The sequence below is a fragment of the Hylobates moloch genome, unplaced genomic scaffold, assembly GCF_009828535.3.
Source record: "Hylobates moloch isolate HMO894 unplaced genomic scaffold, HMol_V3 SCAFFOLD_2, whole genome shotgun sequence".
In the NCBI taxonomy this organism is placed as follows: Eukaryota; Metazoa; Chordata; class Mammalia; order Primates; family Hylobatidae; genus Hylobates; species Hylobates moloch.
The window spans coordinates 78,481,802-78,502,742 of NW_026652277.1; the positions used below are offsets into that span (position 1 = coordinate 78,481,802).

At 36.4% G+C, this 20,941-nt stretch overlaps 1 protein-coding gene across 4 annotated transcripts in view; it reads right to left on the reverse strand.

The window, feature by feature from the left end:
- Positions 1-3,192: 3,192 nt before the first annotated feature.
- Positions 3,193-20,941, reverse strand: part of YTHDC1 (YTH N6-methyladenosine RNA binding protein C1) — a 39,291-nt gene continuing 21,542 nt past the window's right edge. For 2 of the 4 annotated variants that reach the window (XM_032151976.2, XM_032151970.2), the window contains 9 exons: positions 20,807-20,924; positions 14,602-14,686; positions 13,215-13,381; positions 10,591-10,673; positions 9,296-9,332; positions 9,160-9,199; positions 8,989-9,051; positions 6,185-6,319; positions 3,193-4,188 (listed from right to left, as the gene is read on the reverse strand). In XM_032151976.2, coding sequence (XP_032007867.1) covers positions 3,964-4,188; positions 6,185-6,319; positions 8,989-9,051; positions 9,160-9,199; positions 9,296-9,332; positions 10,591-10,673; positions 13,215-13,381; positions 14,602-14,686; positions 20,807-20,924 — 953 coding nt within the window. In that variant the 3' untranslated portion in view covers positions 3,193-3,963. Of the gene's footprint in view, positions 4,189-6,184; positions 6,320-8,988; positions 9,052-9,159; positions 9,224-9,295; positions 9,333-10,590; positions 10,674-13,214; positions 13,382-14,601; positions 14,687-20,806; positions 20,925-20,941 lie in introns of all 4 variants that reach the window. The other 2 variants (XM_032151974.2, XM_032151964.2) reach the window with 1 other exon arrangement.

The following is a 20,941-nucleotide window of genomic DNA, read 5'->3' on the forward strand; positions in this document are numbered from 1 at the left end:
AAAGGGAAAGAAAAAGTGTAAGATTTAGAAACGAGAATCCCTACCCCCAAAAATTAAGAGATTAAATGATCCATATGATAGATAACAGAATACTATGCATGGATTGCTTATACTCTAAGGATTCCTATTCCTACTATAAGGAACTTGGAGACTAAACTTGAGCCAGTTCTTTCCTATGTGCCTCAATTTTAATATGTGTTCCAAACTGCATTTGGAATGTTTCCTACCCAAATTAACAAAATCTTAAAACATCAGGATAAAATTATCCATGTGTGTCACAGTCACCCTTACGTTGGGTCAGGGAACTCTAGCTTGGTCAATTACGTGCTGGCAACAGTTCCTTCTTCAATTCCATACCCCTGACATGCCTGAAGACTCTTAATGTTTAACTTTATGACAAGACAGGATGTATGTGACCCTCAGAAAGACCATGGCATTCTACAGCAGAATGTAGATATATCCAAGGGCAAGATGCCACACCTGTGATGACAAAATACTCTGAAAAGTCAAACATTCAGGTGTTACAACTTGTATGAGATCCTGATTTAATAGACATCTGCTAAATTTCCGCTGTCCTTGTCTTTTGGAAACTATCCTTCCTGATGTAATCCTCACAGAGGTGACCATAACATCTGCCTCTCTTGCTTCCCATGCTGGGAGTCAAAGAACCACATTTCCTTGGAAATACAGATTGGATTACGCCTGGCTCCAAAACCAACATGGCTATTCAGTCCTTTTGGGGAACTGACATGGACACTGGGAGGAAAATAGTCTCTCTCCTGCCACTGAAACTACATGGACAATGGAAGCTTGGAGATAATGGCCATTTTCTGAAAACTTACACCATTGCTTGAAAAAAAGCCATTATAGAGGAAATCAAATCCAAAAATTACATGCTTGAATTCTCACTCCTTTGAACTATTGCTCCAGCCAATACAACCCTTGACTGAATTTCTAAACTCTGAATGACTGAATTTTGTTTTTCATCTGAACACATCATACTAATGTAGATTTTTAGAATCACAGCACTGTACAGTACATGAAAGAAACCATGTCGCTCACAGTGACAAAAGCTGTCATAAATGTGTACGAATATTAGATAAAAAATTGATTTTTATATACTGACTTCTGTACAGAAAAAATCTTGCATTTTTTATACAATGTTCCTGTAAGTTTATTTTAAAAATTAGGAAAGGAGAAAACAGTGATGATTATGTGAGCCAATGCAATTGTTTAGAATAGTGCCAGATACTTGGTAAAAACTTAATGTTGGCTTTTTAAAATAGATTGACTCAATACTAAGCTCAACATACAAAGCATAACTTGACACCTAATTGGATGGCACTTCAGAAAAATCCTCTGCTTAAGCCTGAAGGAAATGTTAATGTTTAAAAATCTCAGGCCAGGTGCAGTGGCTCACGCCTGTAATCCCAACACTCTAGGAGGCTGAGGCGGGTGGGTCACTTGAGGTCGAGTTTGAGACCAGCCTGGCCAACATGGTGGAACCCCATCTCTACTAAAACTACAAAAATTAGCCGAGTGTGGTGGTGAGCACCTGTAGTCCCAGCCATTTGGGAGGCTGAGGCAGAAGAACTGCTTGAACCTGGGAGGCGGAGGTTGCAGTGAGCCGAGATCTTGCCACTGCCCTCCAGCCTGGGCAACAGAGACTCCATCTCCAAGACATTTATTAATTTATATGCTATTTTTTCAAAAGTGATGAGGTGGTTTAGAAACACCAAATAAAAACATGGGGAAAATCTTGGCCCATCAATTACTACCTTTCTAATCTTGGGCAAGTTTACTAGCTTCTCTGAGCCCATTTAAATGAGTCTGTATATAAAAGCACAGTCTCTATTGCATACAAAGTGCTCAGTATTTATTACTATTATTTCAGGAAAATACCTTTAATATTACCTACCAGTTTTGTGTAATGGTTACAGAAATTCTTAAAAATCTGTAGCTATCATCTTGTCTAGCTTACTGATGAATACAAACAAAATGAAAATGAAGTGACTTACCATATATCACTAACCGGTTTAAAGACAATGACAAGCCGGGCGCGGTGGCTCAAGCCTGTAATCCCAGCACTTTGGGAGGCCGAGGCGGGCGGATCACAAGGTCAGGAGATCGAGACCATCCTGGCTAACATGTTGAAACCCTGTCTCTACTAAAAATACAAAAAATTAGCCGGGCGTGGTGGCGGGCGCCTGTAGTCCCAGCTACGCGGGAGGCTGAGGCAGGAGAATGGCGTGAACCCGGGAGGTGGAGCTTGCAGTGAGCCGAGATCGTGCCACTGCACTCCAGCCTGGGCGACAGAGCAAGACTCCATCTCTTGTTATCAGGTGTATACTTAACCAAAAAGAACAATGACAAAACTAGAACCCAGGTTTCCTTAAAAGTATTTTTTCCTCTCTACCACAATGCAGATTTAAAACAAATCCTTAGGCTTTAGTTTTGTCATTGTAAATAAAACTACTGTGAATGCAGGGGACGATACTACATGCTGGTATGAGTATGAATGCAGTAAAACTATAGTTTATTATATCCTTTAAGAGTAAAGTGCCTGTGTTCTTCTTTTCAGGCCAATATAGATTAAATGTAAAACCGTACTGAGTGATCTGGTACACAGTACAACTTTAAGTTTGATATTATAAAAAAATCAAACATTCAAATATTCCTAATGTTTATAAAGGCCAAATTCCAAAGGCCAAAATGCCAGGTGTAACTCAAGAAAATTAAAATTATTTCATAAACCGTTTTCTTGAGTAGCTCTATTTCTATGTTACAGCTGGTTACCACTGGGAGAGCTGGACAGTTAACTTAAAATATAGAACTGATACAAGAGGGTTAAAAGTCCATTTATGAAGTAGAAAGCATGTACAAAGTCGTTCACTTACAGAAGACTAAAACAACAAATAGAAAACCTAAATAAACGATTCTGTGATCAGAGTAGACTCAAAATTGTTATCAGGTGTATACTTAACCAAATTATTAACATAACTCTGTGTACGTTACGTTAGAAACAGAAGCAAGCTTTTAATACAACAGGCCTAGGTGAATCATTTCTGCTAAAATGTGCCTCAAAAAAAAGCAAATGGGGTTCCTACAATTTCTGAACAAAAAGCATTCTTTTATGTCCATTATTGCATAATAAAACAAACCTGCAATTGGATAAGAAAAAAATACAAAAGATGACCGTCAATCTTTACCAATTTATTTTATACAAAACAGTAGCAATGTAGAATATGGGAATCGTCTTCCGCTGCCACGCACGCAAGTTGAACATTCCAAGCCAATGTATACAATTTGGAGGGGAAGGCTAAACAATAGCATCAACCACGCTACTGAACATAGGAGTTTTTCATTTAAAAAGATTAAAAATTAGATAGCAATGTCTTCTTAATATTGCTCTCATCATTGAAGACTGAGGAAAAATAAAAAGTGACTTTACAAGTTTTTTAAAAAAGAGGCAATGGGGAAAAAAACAAGAGGCTGCTACAACACCGCATACAGTCAGACCATCATACTTCAATGTTCGCATACTCGATAGCAGCATTATTTTTACTGAACCGTGTGCAACTACATGTAGAAACACATCAAAGCAAAATACCATGGCAGTTATCAATCAAGATCCAAAAAGAAAAAAAACAAACAAAAAAATAACTCTAGGATGAACACACTACAAGAACATTTATGGAGAAACAATCAATATCTACATTCTTGGACTGTTCCATTCTGCCCCAATAAAAGTGTCAATTCAACTGTCAGCTGTGGATTTTTGGCGGATTTGAGTTTTTCCAGTTCTTATGATACTGCATGCTTGGAACAAAGGGGGTCATAATAAATCCTTCTACACAATGAACTTTATAGACAGCTGAAAATAAATTTACTACTTGTAAACACACACAAAAAAAAATACAAGATTTTTTGTATCTTTAAACGATCAGTGCTTCCAAAAGCCCATTATCTTCTATATCGACCTCTCTCCCCTCGGTCTCTGTCTCGATCACATAATCGCTCTCTTTCTCTTTCTCTATCACGTCCTCTATCTCGCTCTCTGTCTCGTCTGTTATCTCTAGGGCGGTCTCGCTCTCGTTCCCGATCTCTTTCACGGGGTCTACTTCTCCGGCCACTGACAACAGCTTGTGTGCGACGAAGAAAATCATCCACCCTCATATCATAATCATGCTAGAAAAGGGAAGAAATGTGTTAGGTATGTCAAAAATGCAAATAGTGTTAAGTGGATCCCTGATTTGAAAAAAAAATTTATATAAACAATTTTAAAATGTAAAAAAAGAAAAAAGTCTCTATAATTGGCGGAGAGAACAATCCAAAGAAATGCAACAATGAATTAATTCACAGAAGGTAACACACTGACATGGTTTAGAAAGGGATGATGTCTCATTAGACATCTACAACAGATGATTCAAATCTCTTTATGCAGTTTCCCACTTAACTTTAATGACTTTTCCATGTGACCCCTTCAATAAGATTTAGGCCAAAGATATTAACTAGTGATGACCTGCAACTATTATCCACATATACTGCCAATTATGCTAAATGTCATCAATGTTTTTCTGGCATAGGCTAGCTCTACATTTTTCCTCCAATTCTACCAACTTCAATTTTACAAACTGAGAGTATTATGTTCCAGATTTTCTTTCCAACTAAATTGTTACAACTAAGTGATGTGCAAGAAAAGTTGTGGCTCCTCCTAAACTTGGCCCCTGCTCTAGTTTAAACTTTCTACTCTTAGTTCTCAGCTTACCTTACTGATTTTGGTCTTTTCTCAAAACTTAGCTGAAAAAAGATTTGAAAACACAGTCCTACATTACCTTTTATATATGTGGTTATATAAGCAGAGAATACGTATGCTAACCAAAAAATCACTACATAAAGATCCATAAAATAGAACTTGTTAAAAAGGATAAATACAGTTGAGGGAAACAAAAAAATCTCAGACTTCCTATTTTAAAAGCCATGTGATCAGTTATGAGAATTTTTAAGACACCACAACCCATCTAGACAACTAAGATTTCATTATAGACTGTATATTTCTTTCTTGTGTGCTTAACTGAAAATAAACTACTAATTTAAAGTTTGTGAATTAGTTAACTAGTACTCTCAAATTATTTTACAGAATGTTAAAGGTCATGATAAGATTTGATTTAGAGAAAATTACTATCTTTATGAGGATAAGGAAATTACTGACAACACATAAAAATGTCTCAAAGATAGGCTAGAAAGCTGCTCTGATTCTCACAAATATGCCCACTCTTCATCTTAAGCAGGAAAATAAAAAGATGTTTATCTGGCCCTATACAAACTCATCATCCTAAGTAGGGAGTGGAAAAAAATTCTAACTCGCATATCCTACTTAGTTTAACAACAAAACTACCTTTCTAAGGCTATCAAACTTATATGCATATGAACTATGCTTCCAACACCTGCCAGAAGACAATTCTGCTTTTTAAAATAAAAGTACTATTGTGGGGGAGGGGGAAAGCATTTAATAAACTCAGCCCCACTAGTTAAAAACCCAGAAAACTCAAATTAAAACTAGAGTCTTTTTTTCATTGGTCCTGTTTTGAAGCCATCAAAAAAAGCTTTCACATCCATCCTATCAAATAATTAACAATCAATGAATAAAAGACATATCTGCTACATATCATAACATCTGGTTATTCTTTGCTAACATCACAATAACCAGAGGTAAAACAATTTATCAGTTACTAGCTTTAACATTTGGTAGAAATAAAAACAAATGACTAAATGAGATTACAGCTTATCAGCTAACTTAATATACACCATCTATCCTACAAAAATTGAATGAGAATACACAAAAAGTTCAGAAATACCTATTAACATATTAATTACATAGCATAACTAAGATCTCAATATGGAAAGAACATACCCTAGGTACTACCTAAAAGGAGTTCTATTTGTAGGCGTTTGCCTTAAGCAGTTTGTGATTTGATCAGTAAAAGAAGTATATTCTATCTATATAATCCACAGGGGCATAATCAGGCATTTTTAATAAAAACAAACTGAGAATTACTCCAAAACAGTCTGCAGTAAGAATATGCAATGGTCCGTCATTCATCATACTCTGGTCTCCCCGTATTTAAGTGAACTACAGAATTCTAAGTAGTTCCCTCACACCTTTGCCTCCTTGTGCACTTACTACTCGTTTATCTCTGTATCTTGCTTCATGTGGTACTGGATGATGTCCTGAGTAAGGGGGATGAGCTTGAGGAGGTGGAGCATGGTGCTGATAGTAAGGATGGTGTGGAGGTTGTTCCATTCCTGGGTAAGGGGGCTAAAAAAGGAAAACCATTTCCATTAAGAATCAACCAACACCCTTGTAAACAAGCCATTCTTAGAACCCTTCATCCAAAACACCAATCCCAAACAAGTGAATCTGTATTAGACATTTACTTTGATGGCATTAAGGTGTTTCCAAATATCCTTTTTGTTTGTTGAAAATTACACATCTTCTAAGATTTCACATGTTTATGCTTTTCTACTCCTATCATATAAATACTAATGGAAATAGTGGTGCTTACTGTGAGCCAGGCATTGTTCTAAGCACTTTACTAGTCTCATTTCATTCTTATTAGAATGGTACTATTGTTCCCAGTTTACAAAAGGGAAAACGAGGCAACAAGGAGTTAAGTAACGTGCTTATAGTCACACTACTGTTAAAGTGGTGAAGCAGGCATACGGCATCAGGCATCCTAGTTCTACAACTGGTAAACTGGTTAACCACTTTGTATGTATCTGTTCTTAAAAACATCAACGGGCCTGGTATGGTGGCTCATGCCCATATCCCAATGCTTTGGGAGGTTGAGGGAAAAGAATCCCTTAAGCCAGGAGTTGGAGACCAGCTTGGGTAACAGAGTGAGACCCTGTCTCTATTAAAAAAATTAGCCGGACACAGTGGCATGCGCCTGTAGTCCCACCTACTCAGGAAGCTGAGGCAGCAGGACCACTTGTGCCCAGGAGTTCAAGACTGCAGAGAGCTATGAACACACCACTACATTCCAGCCTGGGAGACCGAATGAGACCCTGTCTCTCAAAAAAAAAAACAAAAAAAAAGTCCAGGAGCAAATTAACTTTTAAATGCCATTAAAAAATGAATAAAGGGGCCGGGCGCAGTGGCTCACGCTTGTAATCCCAGCACTTTGGGAGGCCGAGACGGGCGGATCACGAGGTCAGGAGATCGAGACCACGGTGAAACCCCATCTCTACTAAAAATACAAAAAAATTAGCCGGGCGTGGTGGCGGGCACCTGTAGTCCCAGCTACTCGGAGAGGCTGAGGCAGGAGAATGGCGTGAACCCGGGAGGCGGAGCTTGCAGTGAGCCGAGATTGCGCCACTGCACTCCAGCCTGGGCGACAGAGCGAGACTCTGTCTCAAATAAAAAACAAAAAAAAATGAATAAAGGGTAAAGATTACTTTCATAGTTACTATCAAGATCATATATTAAATTTTTAAAATTTCCTAGAATCTAAAGGGAAAAAGTCTCATAATCATCTGCATATAATAGTATAAAACTGTATACCTTTAAGTGAAACAGAAGTCAGATGAAAAGGCCATATAACATATAGCATTTAAAATAAAGAGGTAAATTAAAATGTAAGAAAACAGTAGAAGCTACTTCAACTTCCAGGTTTTTATTTCTTGAAAATTAATGCTTCAACTATCTTTAATATCTTAAAATATACTCTAAGACAATTCAGTTTTCTTAAAGGAAATAATTAAAAAGCAGGAATAATCAGGGTTTAATTAATCTTATTTTACACAGAAAATTTAGTTGAGTATTAGATCAGGCAGTATGCTAAACTTAACATGTACTTTGTAAATTTATCTTCTTGACAATAAAAATGACACTACTACATTAAATTTTAAGCTATACCAGGACAGTCATGATGTCAATTTCATTCACCACGACATAATCAGAACAAGCACGGTGCCTTGCACAGAGTGAGTACTATATATTTGATAAGACAAAGAATCAATGAATGCCCATGGAATTTTACAGATGAGGAAAAGTAAGACTTGTATTAAGAAATTAACCCAAGGTCACAGAGTTGGGAAGAAAAAGAAATATATTGAACCCAAGCGGACTTTGCACTACTAATCACTATCATAATACACTATTACAGTTCTCAAGCCTGGACTATTAACACAAATGAGCTTTTAGTCTTTAGTTTGAAAGACAGCATATAATTATTTATCACCAAAAATCTGTATTTTAAGTCTTTTTGAGATGGAGTCTCCCTCTGTTGCCCAGGCTGGAGTGCAGTGGCGCAATCTCGGCTCACTGCAACCTTTGCCTCCTGGGTTGAAGCAATTCTCCTGCCTCAGCCTCCCCGAGTAGCTGCGACTATGGGCACGCGCCACCAGGCCCAGCTAATGTTTTTTTGTATTTTTAGTAGAGACAAGGTTTTTTTTTTTTTTTTTTTTTTTTTTTTTGAGACGGAGTCTCGCTGTGTCCCCCAGGTTGGAGTGCAGTGGCGCGATCTCAGCTCACTGCAAGCTCCGCCTCCTGGGTTCACGCCATTCTCCTGCCTCTGCCTCCCGAGTAGCTGGGACTACAGGCGCCCACCAACACGCCCGGCTAATTTTTTGTATTTTTAATAGAAATGGGGTTTCACCATGTTAGCCAAGATGGTCTCGATCTCCTGACATCGTGATCCGCCCGTCTCGGCCTCCCAAAGTACTGGGATTACAGGTGTGAGCCACCACGCCCGGCCGGCCGACAAGGTTTCACTGTGTTGACCAGGCTGGTCTCGAACTCTTGACCTCAGGTGATCTACCCGCCTCAGCCTCCCAAAGTGCTGGAATTGCAGGTGTGAGCCACGGCACCTGGCCAGTTTAAGTCTCTTTAATGAGTAACTGTAACAATCATATTCTGAGTAAGCACCTGAAATACTAGAACTGCAAATTAAGTTATGTAACTTATAAAAATAGAATAATACAAACCATTCCTTGCCAAGGTGGTGGTGGTCCCATGTTATGAAATTCCCTCACATAATCATTGTAGGACTAAAATAAAAGATGATAATGTCAATATAATTAAAAATTATCACAGAACTGCAAAATAAATCAGAGCCTGATTTTATCCACATTAAATAGATAAAATGAAATGCTTACCCCATTTAAAAACACATCTCGGCGAACTCCTGAAAATCGTCTGTTGGGAATAAGATTTGTGAAACTAAATTCAGGTAATTCATAAACTAGTTCCAAGAATGTAATGCAAAACTAGGCAAGAGTGAACCCGACTTACCTGTCCACTTCCTGGTATCGTGGATCCTTTAAATACCCTGTTCAAACATCAAGCATTTTAGTAAATCAAATTTATATTTTTCTATTATGGCATTATAATTAAACCTTCCTTACCACTCGTTTCAATTCTTTCCATGAAATATGTACTTTAAGTGATGCTACTACTGTATTATCCCATGTTCAAATTTTCTTCTCAGATTACATGATAATCTAGGAAATAACTAATGATATCATAGAATTGTAAACTGCTAGAGAAGCTTTCAGATATGTATCTTCTATGTTCACAGTCCAAATCTTGCTAATCAGAAAATTTCTTCATTCTGCATCATAGGGAAGGTAAGGGCAGAGGAACTACCTTGAGCACACTATGACAGGACTTCCTTAAAACAAATGTTTACTTTCCACCTTGGGTATATGTAGGTCTTACCAAGTAAACCACCGATAAGCTTTTTTAAAATGTAAACTTAATGGGGAGGGAAAAAAATTGCAAAAGTTGCAAAAATGTAGATGTATACACTGAAAATGAAAAATCGATGGTGATTAGAAAAATACTCTTTCCCCTGCTTCTTTTATTAAGGACCCAACAAATTAAAATGTAAAAACATTTGAGTGGTCACGTTACTGGGGAAAAACTATTTTCACTTTCTACAACAGGACAACCTATTTTGGAAGAATGAGGCTAATCAAGCCACTTGTTACATAATAGTGTTATAATGATCACTAACATCAATCTCCTAACTGCCTAAGTTTCACAAGTGTATCACTGACTGTGTTCTAAATACATGATATCCCTTCTTGAATATAGTTTGCTCTCTTAAATTCCAGTAAGGGATAGATTAATTGAAAAGCTACATTTAGATCACATATCAAATATTTCCCATTCCTCTCCAAAGACATAAAGATTTTTATTTTTAAAAAAAATAGCATTGTATGTATATATATCACATGAAACACTAACTACCATAGGGATCAAAAAGCCTGATAGAATATAAGGTTATTGCTTTTCATAACTATATTTAATCTTAAACACATGTGCAGATAAGTTTCCATTTTTGCAAAATTAGCAATTTCAGGTAATTCATAGGGTATGATGAGTTACACTGGAATAGACTAGACAACCTTAACAAAGTTAAGGGAAGAATTACACTAATGAGAACTACTAAAATTTCTCAAGATTTAAGTAGTCAGGTCCTGAATTTTTTTCACTTTTAAAACTGCAGGATTGTGAGGGTTGTTTTTAATTTTTTTTTTCCAATAATTTGAAATCAAATATCTGCAGGATTATAAAATATTAACCTGGTCTCTGGTGAAACTCAGGGGGATAGTCAATCCTTGGTTTCTTTCTGCTGTTATGAATATCATAATCTTCTGGTCGACGCCTACACAAATTAGACACATTAGAAATTAAACCAAAAACTGCTGGGAGAACAAATTGTAAAGCAAGAGTTTCTGACAGAGATAAGTACAAAGAATAACCCATTATTTACTTTAACATCTTAATTTTTTAGTGAGCAAATTATTTTTAAATTCCTACATTTTGATTCTCAAATTAATTCCTATAAACCAAACTTTAAATGTACTGCTGGAAGTAGATATTCTCTGCCATCTCATGCTATGATGAGAAAATTGCAGACTAGTCCAATCAAAACATGTAAGTCACATTTTAGTAGTCTAAACAAAAGTAAACAAAGTCATTCTCAAACTAAATACCAGTTTTAACAATTAAAACACTTTCCCAAATAAAGTCTCCATTCAGATGAAAAATAAAAATTAGAAAAACCTATCATCATTGTACAATATGTAACTCTAAAATCTGTATATTTAAAACTTATAAATGTCATTTTAGGTTAAGTCTAAACAAAATTAAAAATTTATTTTTCCTCTGCTTTGCACAAAATTGTGAATTTTACATGATCATACAGAAAATTTGATACTTATTAAAAGCAACTTTACAGGAAAGTTTTTAAAATCTTAATAGCTAAAAAACTAATTTCTTAATAATCCTTAATAACATTTAGTTTTTCTTTCTACATTTAATGACATTTAAGAATTAAGGGAATTTTTTTTCCAGAGACAATGCCTTGAAATAAAATAGGCTTTTATAAATTGGCAAGTAATGGGTCAGAATTTTAACAGAGTTCATAAAACTAATTCAAAATATATTCTTTAGAAGGTGAAATTTTACTGACTACAGAGGGCTGTTCTTTACTGTCTTCCATAAATAGGGTTAACACATCATTAAACACACTTCAATTTACTTAGCAGCTAATAAAGAGTTAAACAAAAAAAAAGTCCAAAATATTTAGAAAGTAAATATATCATTTTACCCTTAATGTCAAATAAAAACTTGATAACAACCTAGCATTCACTAGTTTTCAGCTATTTGTCTGAGTACCAACTGCTTTCATTAACTTTTTCAACACAGTTCACTCAAACTGCAAAGTTAAGTGCAATAATCCCAAGCCCCCCAACAGAATAAAAACAGTTGCATCTACAGTAAATAACACTAAGAAAATTAAAAGCTGGTTTAAAAAATAAACATACCGCTTTCCTGTAGTTTGGGGAGTGCATTTACGACCGGTATAAAACATGATAGTAACAGTTCATATAGTAGTCCAACTACTGACTTTAAGCTGTAAGCCACATACATACATGGAGGCCCTGGCAGGCTTGAGAGAAGGTGTAGTGGTGTAATAAGTATAGTTTGCAGTCCATTGCAAAACTGAGGTAAAAACTTCACTTGTATGTACTGTATTGCACTGGAAACCTCTTAGCTTAAAACTTCAAAAGACATCTTGGCGCTCAGTCCTTTTAGGCCAAAAGTAAGGGGCCCTGCCAGGCTTCCTCCTACCTACTCCACAGTGTCCTTTTTAAGCTCAAAGAAATGGGGACTCTTGTTGGATTATCTGTACCTACCACAGGATGTCTCCACCAAAAGGAAATTTAACCAAAGCTTTCATCCCATCAACCATACATCCAATAGTCTTTAGCAGAATATTTTAGATTTAGCTGTATGCAAATCTACACAGGGGAAGGTGTTGGGTAGAAGGGCTTAAATCAGTCCTTTGCAAAGACTTCTCCAATTCTGTAACAAGTTAAACCCCCTTTTTCTGGAAAATGCTGTTTAGTTCATAAAGTAGTGATCAATAACCATGGCGATCCTCTAAAAAACACTTTAAGTCCACAGGTACTGCCAGCATCTGGAAAAGTTGTAAACAGACACAGCAACAGCCCTTCTTTTTGGTTTGTTGCCGGGTCTCCCAGGGCCACTTGATCCCCTTTGGAAAGAACCTATTGTTTTCAGAAGCTCAGCAAGATGTGTGAATTCACTGGGTACATGTTAGAGAATATGTGGCAATAGGGTTAACACATCACGGTGATAAAATCTGAAACAGTCCCAATAATGCTCCTCTTGAATATCAAAATAACTTAAAATATTTTATCCTCTAAATGAGGCGTCATCTTCTGAAAAAATATTAGTGATCCTTTATAAAAGTCCCATATCTGATAAGGCTTATCCAGAGACATACCTGAAAGAAAAGGCTTTTTAAAAAGTATTAACAATTTTTGCAAATAAAGACTTCCTCCTCTTCCTCCTTTCTAGCCTGTTCTTAGCAACAAATGCCTACCTCATTTCAAGTGTATACATTGTATTATCAGAGTATTATCTAATCTAAACTGGTTATCACTGGTTATACTTTTTTCTGCATAAGGAAAGATCCCCATTTTCCTCTTGAAAAATGACTGAGACCAAGGTGACCATGTGAAATCCTCAATGAAGCCACAAACTAGTCCATGCAGCTTGATTTGAGGATTTTCTCTTTCTTCTTTACCGCAGGACAAGCTTTTGACGAATCACATTCCTCCATCATGTTATTCTGATACATGTGCCTATTATCAGTCCAAAGAACGTTTCTAACCTTCCCACATCCCGGACTGGTTCTCGACGGGATGGACGTCCTCGTGATCTGGGCTGAGAATGCATTCTTCTCTTGTGACGCATTTTATGAATGACCTGATACAAGTCAATACTTTCATCGGGGGGAAACAGAAGACAAAGCTGGGTTCCACATTCAAGTTCAATTTCCTAGAATAGGAAAGTAGCAACTTATAAAACACAAACAGACCCTTTCAACAGACTTGCATTTTCCTGATGTACCAGAACAAAAATTGACTTGGAAGCTTTCTTCCCAAGGCTGATGATCATATGGGATTCCAATAAGACTTCCAGATTTATAAAACATTTCAAAAGTGTTTTATGTATTTATATAAAGGGTAAAAACTAAAAGTATAGAATCTCTGAAGTTAAATACACAAATGCAGTTGCTTAAAATTCTGTGACAACCACCCTCTGAAAAGGGACTATTTCTTTGTGCAAAATACAAAAATATCAGGACAAAGTCATTTAATACAATGGAGAAAAAAATACCTGTTAGTGTGTATACCAACAACTTTGATAATTATGATCTACTAAGTGTATTGAAATACGTTAGATTTACCGCAAAGGCAGACCAATCTATGGGCTCTTTAAAATTAAATCATTTTCAGTTATTTGTAATTGAAAAAGTGAAAACATTTTTACTCATGAGCAATAAAATGTCATATTACTTTTGCATGGGCAGGCACAGTGGCTCCTGCCTGTAATTCCAGCACTTTGGGAGCCCCAGGTAGGCGGATCGCTTGAGGCCAGGAGTTTGAGACCAGCCTTGCAAAATGGTGAAACCCCGTCTTGACCAAAAATACAAAAATTAGCCACTCTCATAACCTGGTCTCCAAAAAAATTAAAATTAAAAAATAAAATAAAACAAAACTTCTAGTTCAGAATTACATGTGAGAATTACAAGGGTCAAACGTTTTGGTTAATTTTCAATTACTCTATATTTTCAATTCCATTTGTAGACTTGAAAACCTGAGCACATATATTTAATCTTTTCAGAAAGCTGCTTTCTACTCAGAAAACTTTAGCACATATACTAAATGGCAATTCTAAAATGTATTACAGAAACTGAAGAATCTGTTAAACAGTGATAATACAGTCAAAAAAAATTTAAATCTGGCAAATTCTCTTTAGAAATATTTCCTTCAATTATATCAAATGAAAGCACCATATAAAGCTGCCTATATTTCAACATTAATGGATGTCTTATTAGTCTCAATCACAGTTACTATAAACTTCAGATAAGACTATTTTTTCAAATTCTCACATGGTCTCTTTCATCAGAAATGGTAAAAACAAATACATCAATAAAGATCTCTAAAAGGGTTGATTAAATGCGTTTTTTTAAAGAATCAATTAAAGCCACAAACCTGTCCATCACGTCCGATCTTTACTGGTTTATGTTCATTCCAAGGATTGGTGAGATGAGCCGACTTAGTGAAGGGTAATTCACGCCTAAATACAAAGTAATATCAATTACATTCTTCTGCAGAATCCTTTAAGGACCTTATACTACTTTTAGTAGTGAATTCCTGTATTAATTGTGACCTAAATGTGACTAAAATTTTAAAAATCACTTACAGTGGTTGAGTTAATTCCCTACAGAAAGCCTCTTCAGAGACTTTTTCCATATTCTCCAGTTTTCTAAAAAGAGCTTAAGAGCAAGGGCTTGAGAACCAAGATAACTTGGGGCTTAGAACCAGCTTGCTCTCTTCTCTGAGCCTGAATCTATTCCTTTGATAAACAAGAATATCACCATCTACTTTATAGTTGTTTTACGCAGTTTGCAAATGAAATGACACATAAAATATTTAGCATATCCCTTTCTTCTATGAACTCAAAAAACTGACCAAAAAGAAGTGGGACCTTAACCCAGCTGTTAAAACCAAATGAAAATAGAAGTGTCCCTTATTTGCAGTTGGAGGCTGCTTTCCCTGTTCAAGTGTACTTCCTCTTTCAATATGGCAATATTCTTCACTACGCATAGAATGGCTTGAGTTGTGCAATAGATAATTTATAAATGCATATATTTATATTAATTATGCCCTTTACTGAAACTCAAGGGCAGTATCTATATAATTTAAATACTAAAAACCTGGTTTTAAGATCTCTGAGCCATAGGACAAAATGGTCTCACCAAACTTAAAAAGATATCCTGTATTTTTATAGTTCTTTGTTAACCTAGCACAATGTCACATGAATACAAAGATGACACATAATCAACAGTTGTTAGCTGCCAAGAAGTAATTGTAAATTAACAGTATTTGATAAAGTTTTATCTGCCTGTGCATAAAACAAATAATGCCAAAATAAATAAATACTTTAAAGAACTATTCACTGTACTTACAATACAAATGAAACTGTTCAGCCAAAGGACATACAAAGACTAGAAAGATAAGAGTTTGCATCCCTAACCTTTCTTCCATAGCCATCAAAGAAAAATAAGCACACAGAATTTTCAAAGACAATGGGTACTACATGCACTATACAGAAGATTTCTTTTTGTTTTTAATAGGAGTGGTTGTATCTATTCTGAAAGAAAGAAAAATAATCACAAAATGCTTCATGAAAGAAGTGGTACATGAGTTAACCTTGAAAGAAAACCCAGGTAAAGCCTATGTAGAGAACTAAGGCAGGGATACATGTGAAACAAAGAGAAGGGCTAAAACACAGGCATAATGGAAAAGAGAAAACATAAGTAACTTTGTCCAGTGAACATGCCACATAAACTTACATGAATTTTCTTGAAAGTGAATATTGACTGCTCAGACCTTTTTCTAAATTTAATTTTTTAGAGATTGGATCTCACTATTTTGCCTTGGCTGGTTGTGAATAAATGGGCTCAAGCAATCCTCCCACCTCAGCCTCCCAAAATGCTAGGATTACAGGTGTGAGCCACCACACCTGGACTGAATGCTCAGATTTTATATAACTTGTTTTAAACCTCAGGAAAAACTCTGACATTTTCCAGGGAAATAGAAGTATTTTAGAGCTAAATTAACTAGGTGGTATATTCTGTGATGGTGGTGATATATATATATATATATATATATATACACACACACACACACACACACACACACACACACACGGAAGAGTGGCCAGTGAGTAATGAAAATATCCACTAAGTATCACTTAAAAGCTTGGTTTCTTTTTCTAATATAAACCTTACTTCACCCATCAAGAGTGAGTCAAAAATACTGAATGTTTTTTTCCCCCTTTTCAGGCTGTCAGAAGTAGAAAGACTAGAACAAGTCCACACCAAAGCTTGAATATCCAGAGACACAGATCTAGTTTTCTTTGTGCTCTGTTCAATAATTTAAATTTTTCTTCTAATTGCCAGTTTAAAACAATTATAGGAAAGGAATAAGGCCGGGCGCGGTGGCTCACGCTTGTAATCCCAGCACTTTGGGAGGCCGAGGCGGGCGGATCACGAGGTCAGGAGATCGAGACCACGGTGAAACCCCGTCTCTACTAAAAATACAAAAAATTAGCCGGGCGTGGTGGCGGGCGCCTGTAGTCCCAGCTACTCGGAGAGGCTGAGGCAGGAGAATGGCGTGAACCTGGGAGGCGGAGCTTGCAGTGAGCCGAGATCGTGCCACTGCACTCCAACCCGGGCGACAGAGTGAGACTCCGTCTCAAAAAAAAAAAAAAAAGAAAGGAATAAATGAAAACCTACAGCCACCAAAATATAAAAAGGTTATAAATTAATGGGATTATCAGTGTTATTTAAATATCAGCAATTAAATAAATACCCATGATCCAAGTAGAAGTAAAAGCATAAGCCAAGCTAGATGTATCATTTGGGGTTGAGATTCTATGGTGGCAATGGTTCCAACTAGATTCAAGAGACATCTGTTCACTGTTTCAACACAGTTAATCTCAGCCAGAACATCACAGAAAACTGTGAAGCCTGAGGCAAAACAGGGCTCAGAATAAATTAAGAGAAATTGCAGGGTCTGTGATCCATGTATCATCCTTATTTTATCCTTTCTTCTCAGATCACAATCATAGAACAAGCAACCTAACAGTTACCTTCTGAGCAGCTATGCTATGAAGCATACAGACACAACTTATCTTTACTGTGAGTTCTTTGAGAACATGTAAGGGACTCTCTGACCTAAGTGGTTCTGCAAATAGGGCAAATTTAATAAAACAATGTAAAATTGTGCACAGTTTTTTGTTTTGTTTTGAGACACGGTCTCACTCTGTTGCCCAGGCTGGAGTGCAGCTGCATGATCTCGGCTTGCTGCAACCTCCGCCTCCCGAGTTCAAGGGATTCTCATGCCTCAGCCTCCCAAGTAGCTGGGACTACAGGCATGCGCCACCACATCTGGCTAATTTTTGCATTTTTAGTAGAGACAGGGTTTCACCATGTTGGCCACGCTAGTCTCTAACTCCTGACCTCAAGTGATCCACCCACCTCAGCCTCCCAAAGTACTGGGATTATAGGTATGAACCACTGTGCCCAGCCATGCAGAGGCTCTTATATACTGGACAGTGGTTTGTTGATTAAAGTTAAAAAGAAAAATGGAGGCCGGGCGCAGTGGCTCATGCCTGTAATCCCAGCACTTTGGGAGGCTGAGGCGGGCAGATCACCTGAGGTCAGGAGTTCAAGACCAGCCTAACCAATATGGAGAAATCCCGTCTCTACTAAAAATACAAAATTAGCCAGGCGTGGTGGCACATGCCTGTAATCCCAGCTACTAGGGAGGCTGAGGCAGGAGAATTGCTTGAACCCAGGAGGCGGAGGTTGTGGTGAGCCGAGATCGCGCCATTGCACTCCAGCCTGGGCAACAAGAGCGAAACTCCGTCTCCAAAAAAGAAAAGAAAAGAAAAGAAAAATGGAGAGACTCTAAATGAAAACAGAAATGGGTTATTTGGAATGGACATGAAAGGAATATAACATCTAGTCAGTAAATGTAACTCTGGATGAATAATATTTCATAGATTATGCCTTATTTTGAGCTAATTACAGATGGCAACCTTAATAAGTCACTTTTTATGCCTCCCTCTCTTTATGAGCTAAAACATGACACTTATCTGGTCCCAATCTTCCATGTGCCTACCAACTACCTGAACCATGAAGAATTCAACAGGTTTGAGGTGGGTCTCAAGATTCTGCATTTTAACAGTCAGATGCTACTGATATAAGTGATCCAGGGATCACACCTAAAAAAGCTTAAGCCTAGTTATTATTATATCCAAAGGTCCTTAAATAGAAATCTAACAATTATTATATCTGAAAAAGAAAAAAATATTAACAGCCGTTACTGTTATTGATAGCAAAGTCCTGAGCATTTGTATTTATTAAATTTAAATTTTCTGAGACTCAAATGTAATTCTCACTATATATAGAGAAATTAAACTCAGAGAGTTCAAGTGACTTATCTATGGAAATATCAATGTTAGAAATATCACATGCCCTCCAGAACTGTAAAGTATTGTAAAATTACTCTTGAATAGAACTTGAGTATTAAAAAATTAAAACTATAATTTTATTATGTAAAAATACTATTTCTAGGTAAACCATAAACTTACTTTAAAATAATACAAGCACTTTACTGCCCACAATTTTACACCTCACATTAGCAGGATAGACAAATTGAGTCTGTCTACCTCTTTGGTTGCTTGATACATTTCAAACAAATTAGTAGAATAGTCAATAAGTCAATGAAGAGGAATATGAAGAATGAATAATCCATGAAAAATTAAATTCATCTTAAAATTAAGAAATAAATTTCCTTATCAGTAATGTAAAAATGAAGGTTAACAGAACAAATAACATTTGAAACAAAATCTGCTGCAAACCACATAAAAATGGGCAATTATTTTCTCTCCTGTTCCCAAGAAAGCAACACCTGCAAATGTTACATTACAATGTTTCCTCTGGCCTTTACAGAGCAGTCACATACACACACAAAATAAAAATAATCACTCCCTTTCCTATAAATTGTCACCAGGTTTTCAACTTTAATTATAACAATTATAATTTTGATTTCAAAAAAACTAGAAATTTACATTTTAAAACCCCTGGGGGCAACGGAGAGGAGGTGGCAGATAGCACTAAGTCTCACCACTTAACACTGCATTCCAATACCATAATTATGTATTTTTTCATGTTATACCTTTCCATGTTGATATGTGCACAATTACTTCCCCATATATTTGAAACAAACTATAATTTGTTTAATTTTCTATTTCAAAGAATTTAGATGATTTCCAACTCTTCCCCACAGAAAGTAATAATGGGATGAGTATTTTTTTTGTACATAGCTTTTTGCTACGCTATTATCAATCTAATACAGTTATGTGTCACTTAATGACAGGGATACACTCATCAGGTGATTTCATTGTGTGAACATCACAGAATGTACTTACACAAACCTAAATGGTATAGCCTACTACATACCTAGGATATATGGTATGACCTATTTCTCCTAGCCTGCAAATCTGCACAGCATGTTACTGTATTGAATAGTGTAGGTAACTGTGAAAAATACTTGTGTACCTAAACATAGAAAAGGTATAGTAAAATATGTGGTATTATAGGTACCTCTTACGAGTCCCACAGTCTTATGGAACAAGATTCTTTCTTGATGGATATGTCACTACGCAGTAAGTGACTGTATGCTATTTGTAATATATCACTCCCCCTATCTTCACAGCTCCTCACTATCCTACAATAAACATTTAGGCTGACTCACATTCTTTCACTCTTATCCATCTTTGCCCTCTGTTCTTCTCTTTTCCTAACCATCTCCTTCATAAAAAAAGGTAGCTCCCTATCCCACTCACACATCCATATGCCCTCCCACTGCCCCCCTACCCCGCAACCCCATAGTTTGCTTCCATGCTCTTCTTGGCTTAGGCTGCTTTCCTTCATATGCATAGCATTTTTCTTCTTTTTCATCCAACTCCTTCGGGCTCATCAAGCTCTAATACCCAAAAACAACTTAAAACTCACAAAGTAACCATCTCCTTTCAGACACTTTTTAACTAAAATTAATTTTATAGGTAATATATATGTGTATGCCACGTAAAGATCACTTAATGAGCTTCTTGTGTACAATACTTCAGTAGGCAGTAAGGACCTAAAAATAGTGACAACTCAGTGTTCAAAATAAGCCTGATTATTTTTCTAATAAATATAGTTAAATCTTAACTCAGTTTCAAAAGATCACAATGGCAACTAAAAATCATTTGCTAACCTCCTTAAAAAATACTGTCCACGACTAAACTAGTTACCTCCGAAATTGTTAGCCAAGTCAGAGTACTTATTTCCCATTCCTCAATAACGTAAGTGACATGTTAAATCACTAAAATTATACAGATATGCCAGACAACATTTCAAGCAATTGTCCAATTCATTTACTGCTATATTACCAATATACAAAACAAATCAAATACATAAAACTTTAAACTTAATACGCCTTTGTTGCGTCCCACATTAGATAAAGGTAGTTACTGAACAAGGTAAGATAAGTATATGATGACTTTTTTACTTTAACACATTATTCTAAACTGGTAGCGTATTCAAAACTTCAGTTATCTATACTGAAGTGTGTAATTTACCTGCAAATCCAGTCAATTTTAAAGACACCTCCCAGCATTTTAGCACTCATTCCTGCTGGAAGCACCCAGTGTATAGGAGATCCTCCGTGATGTGATTCTGAAGAAAGTCTTGCAAACCCTAAGAGAATCATATCA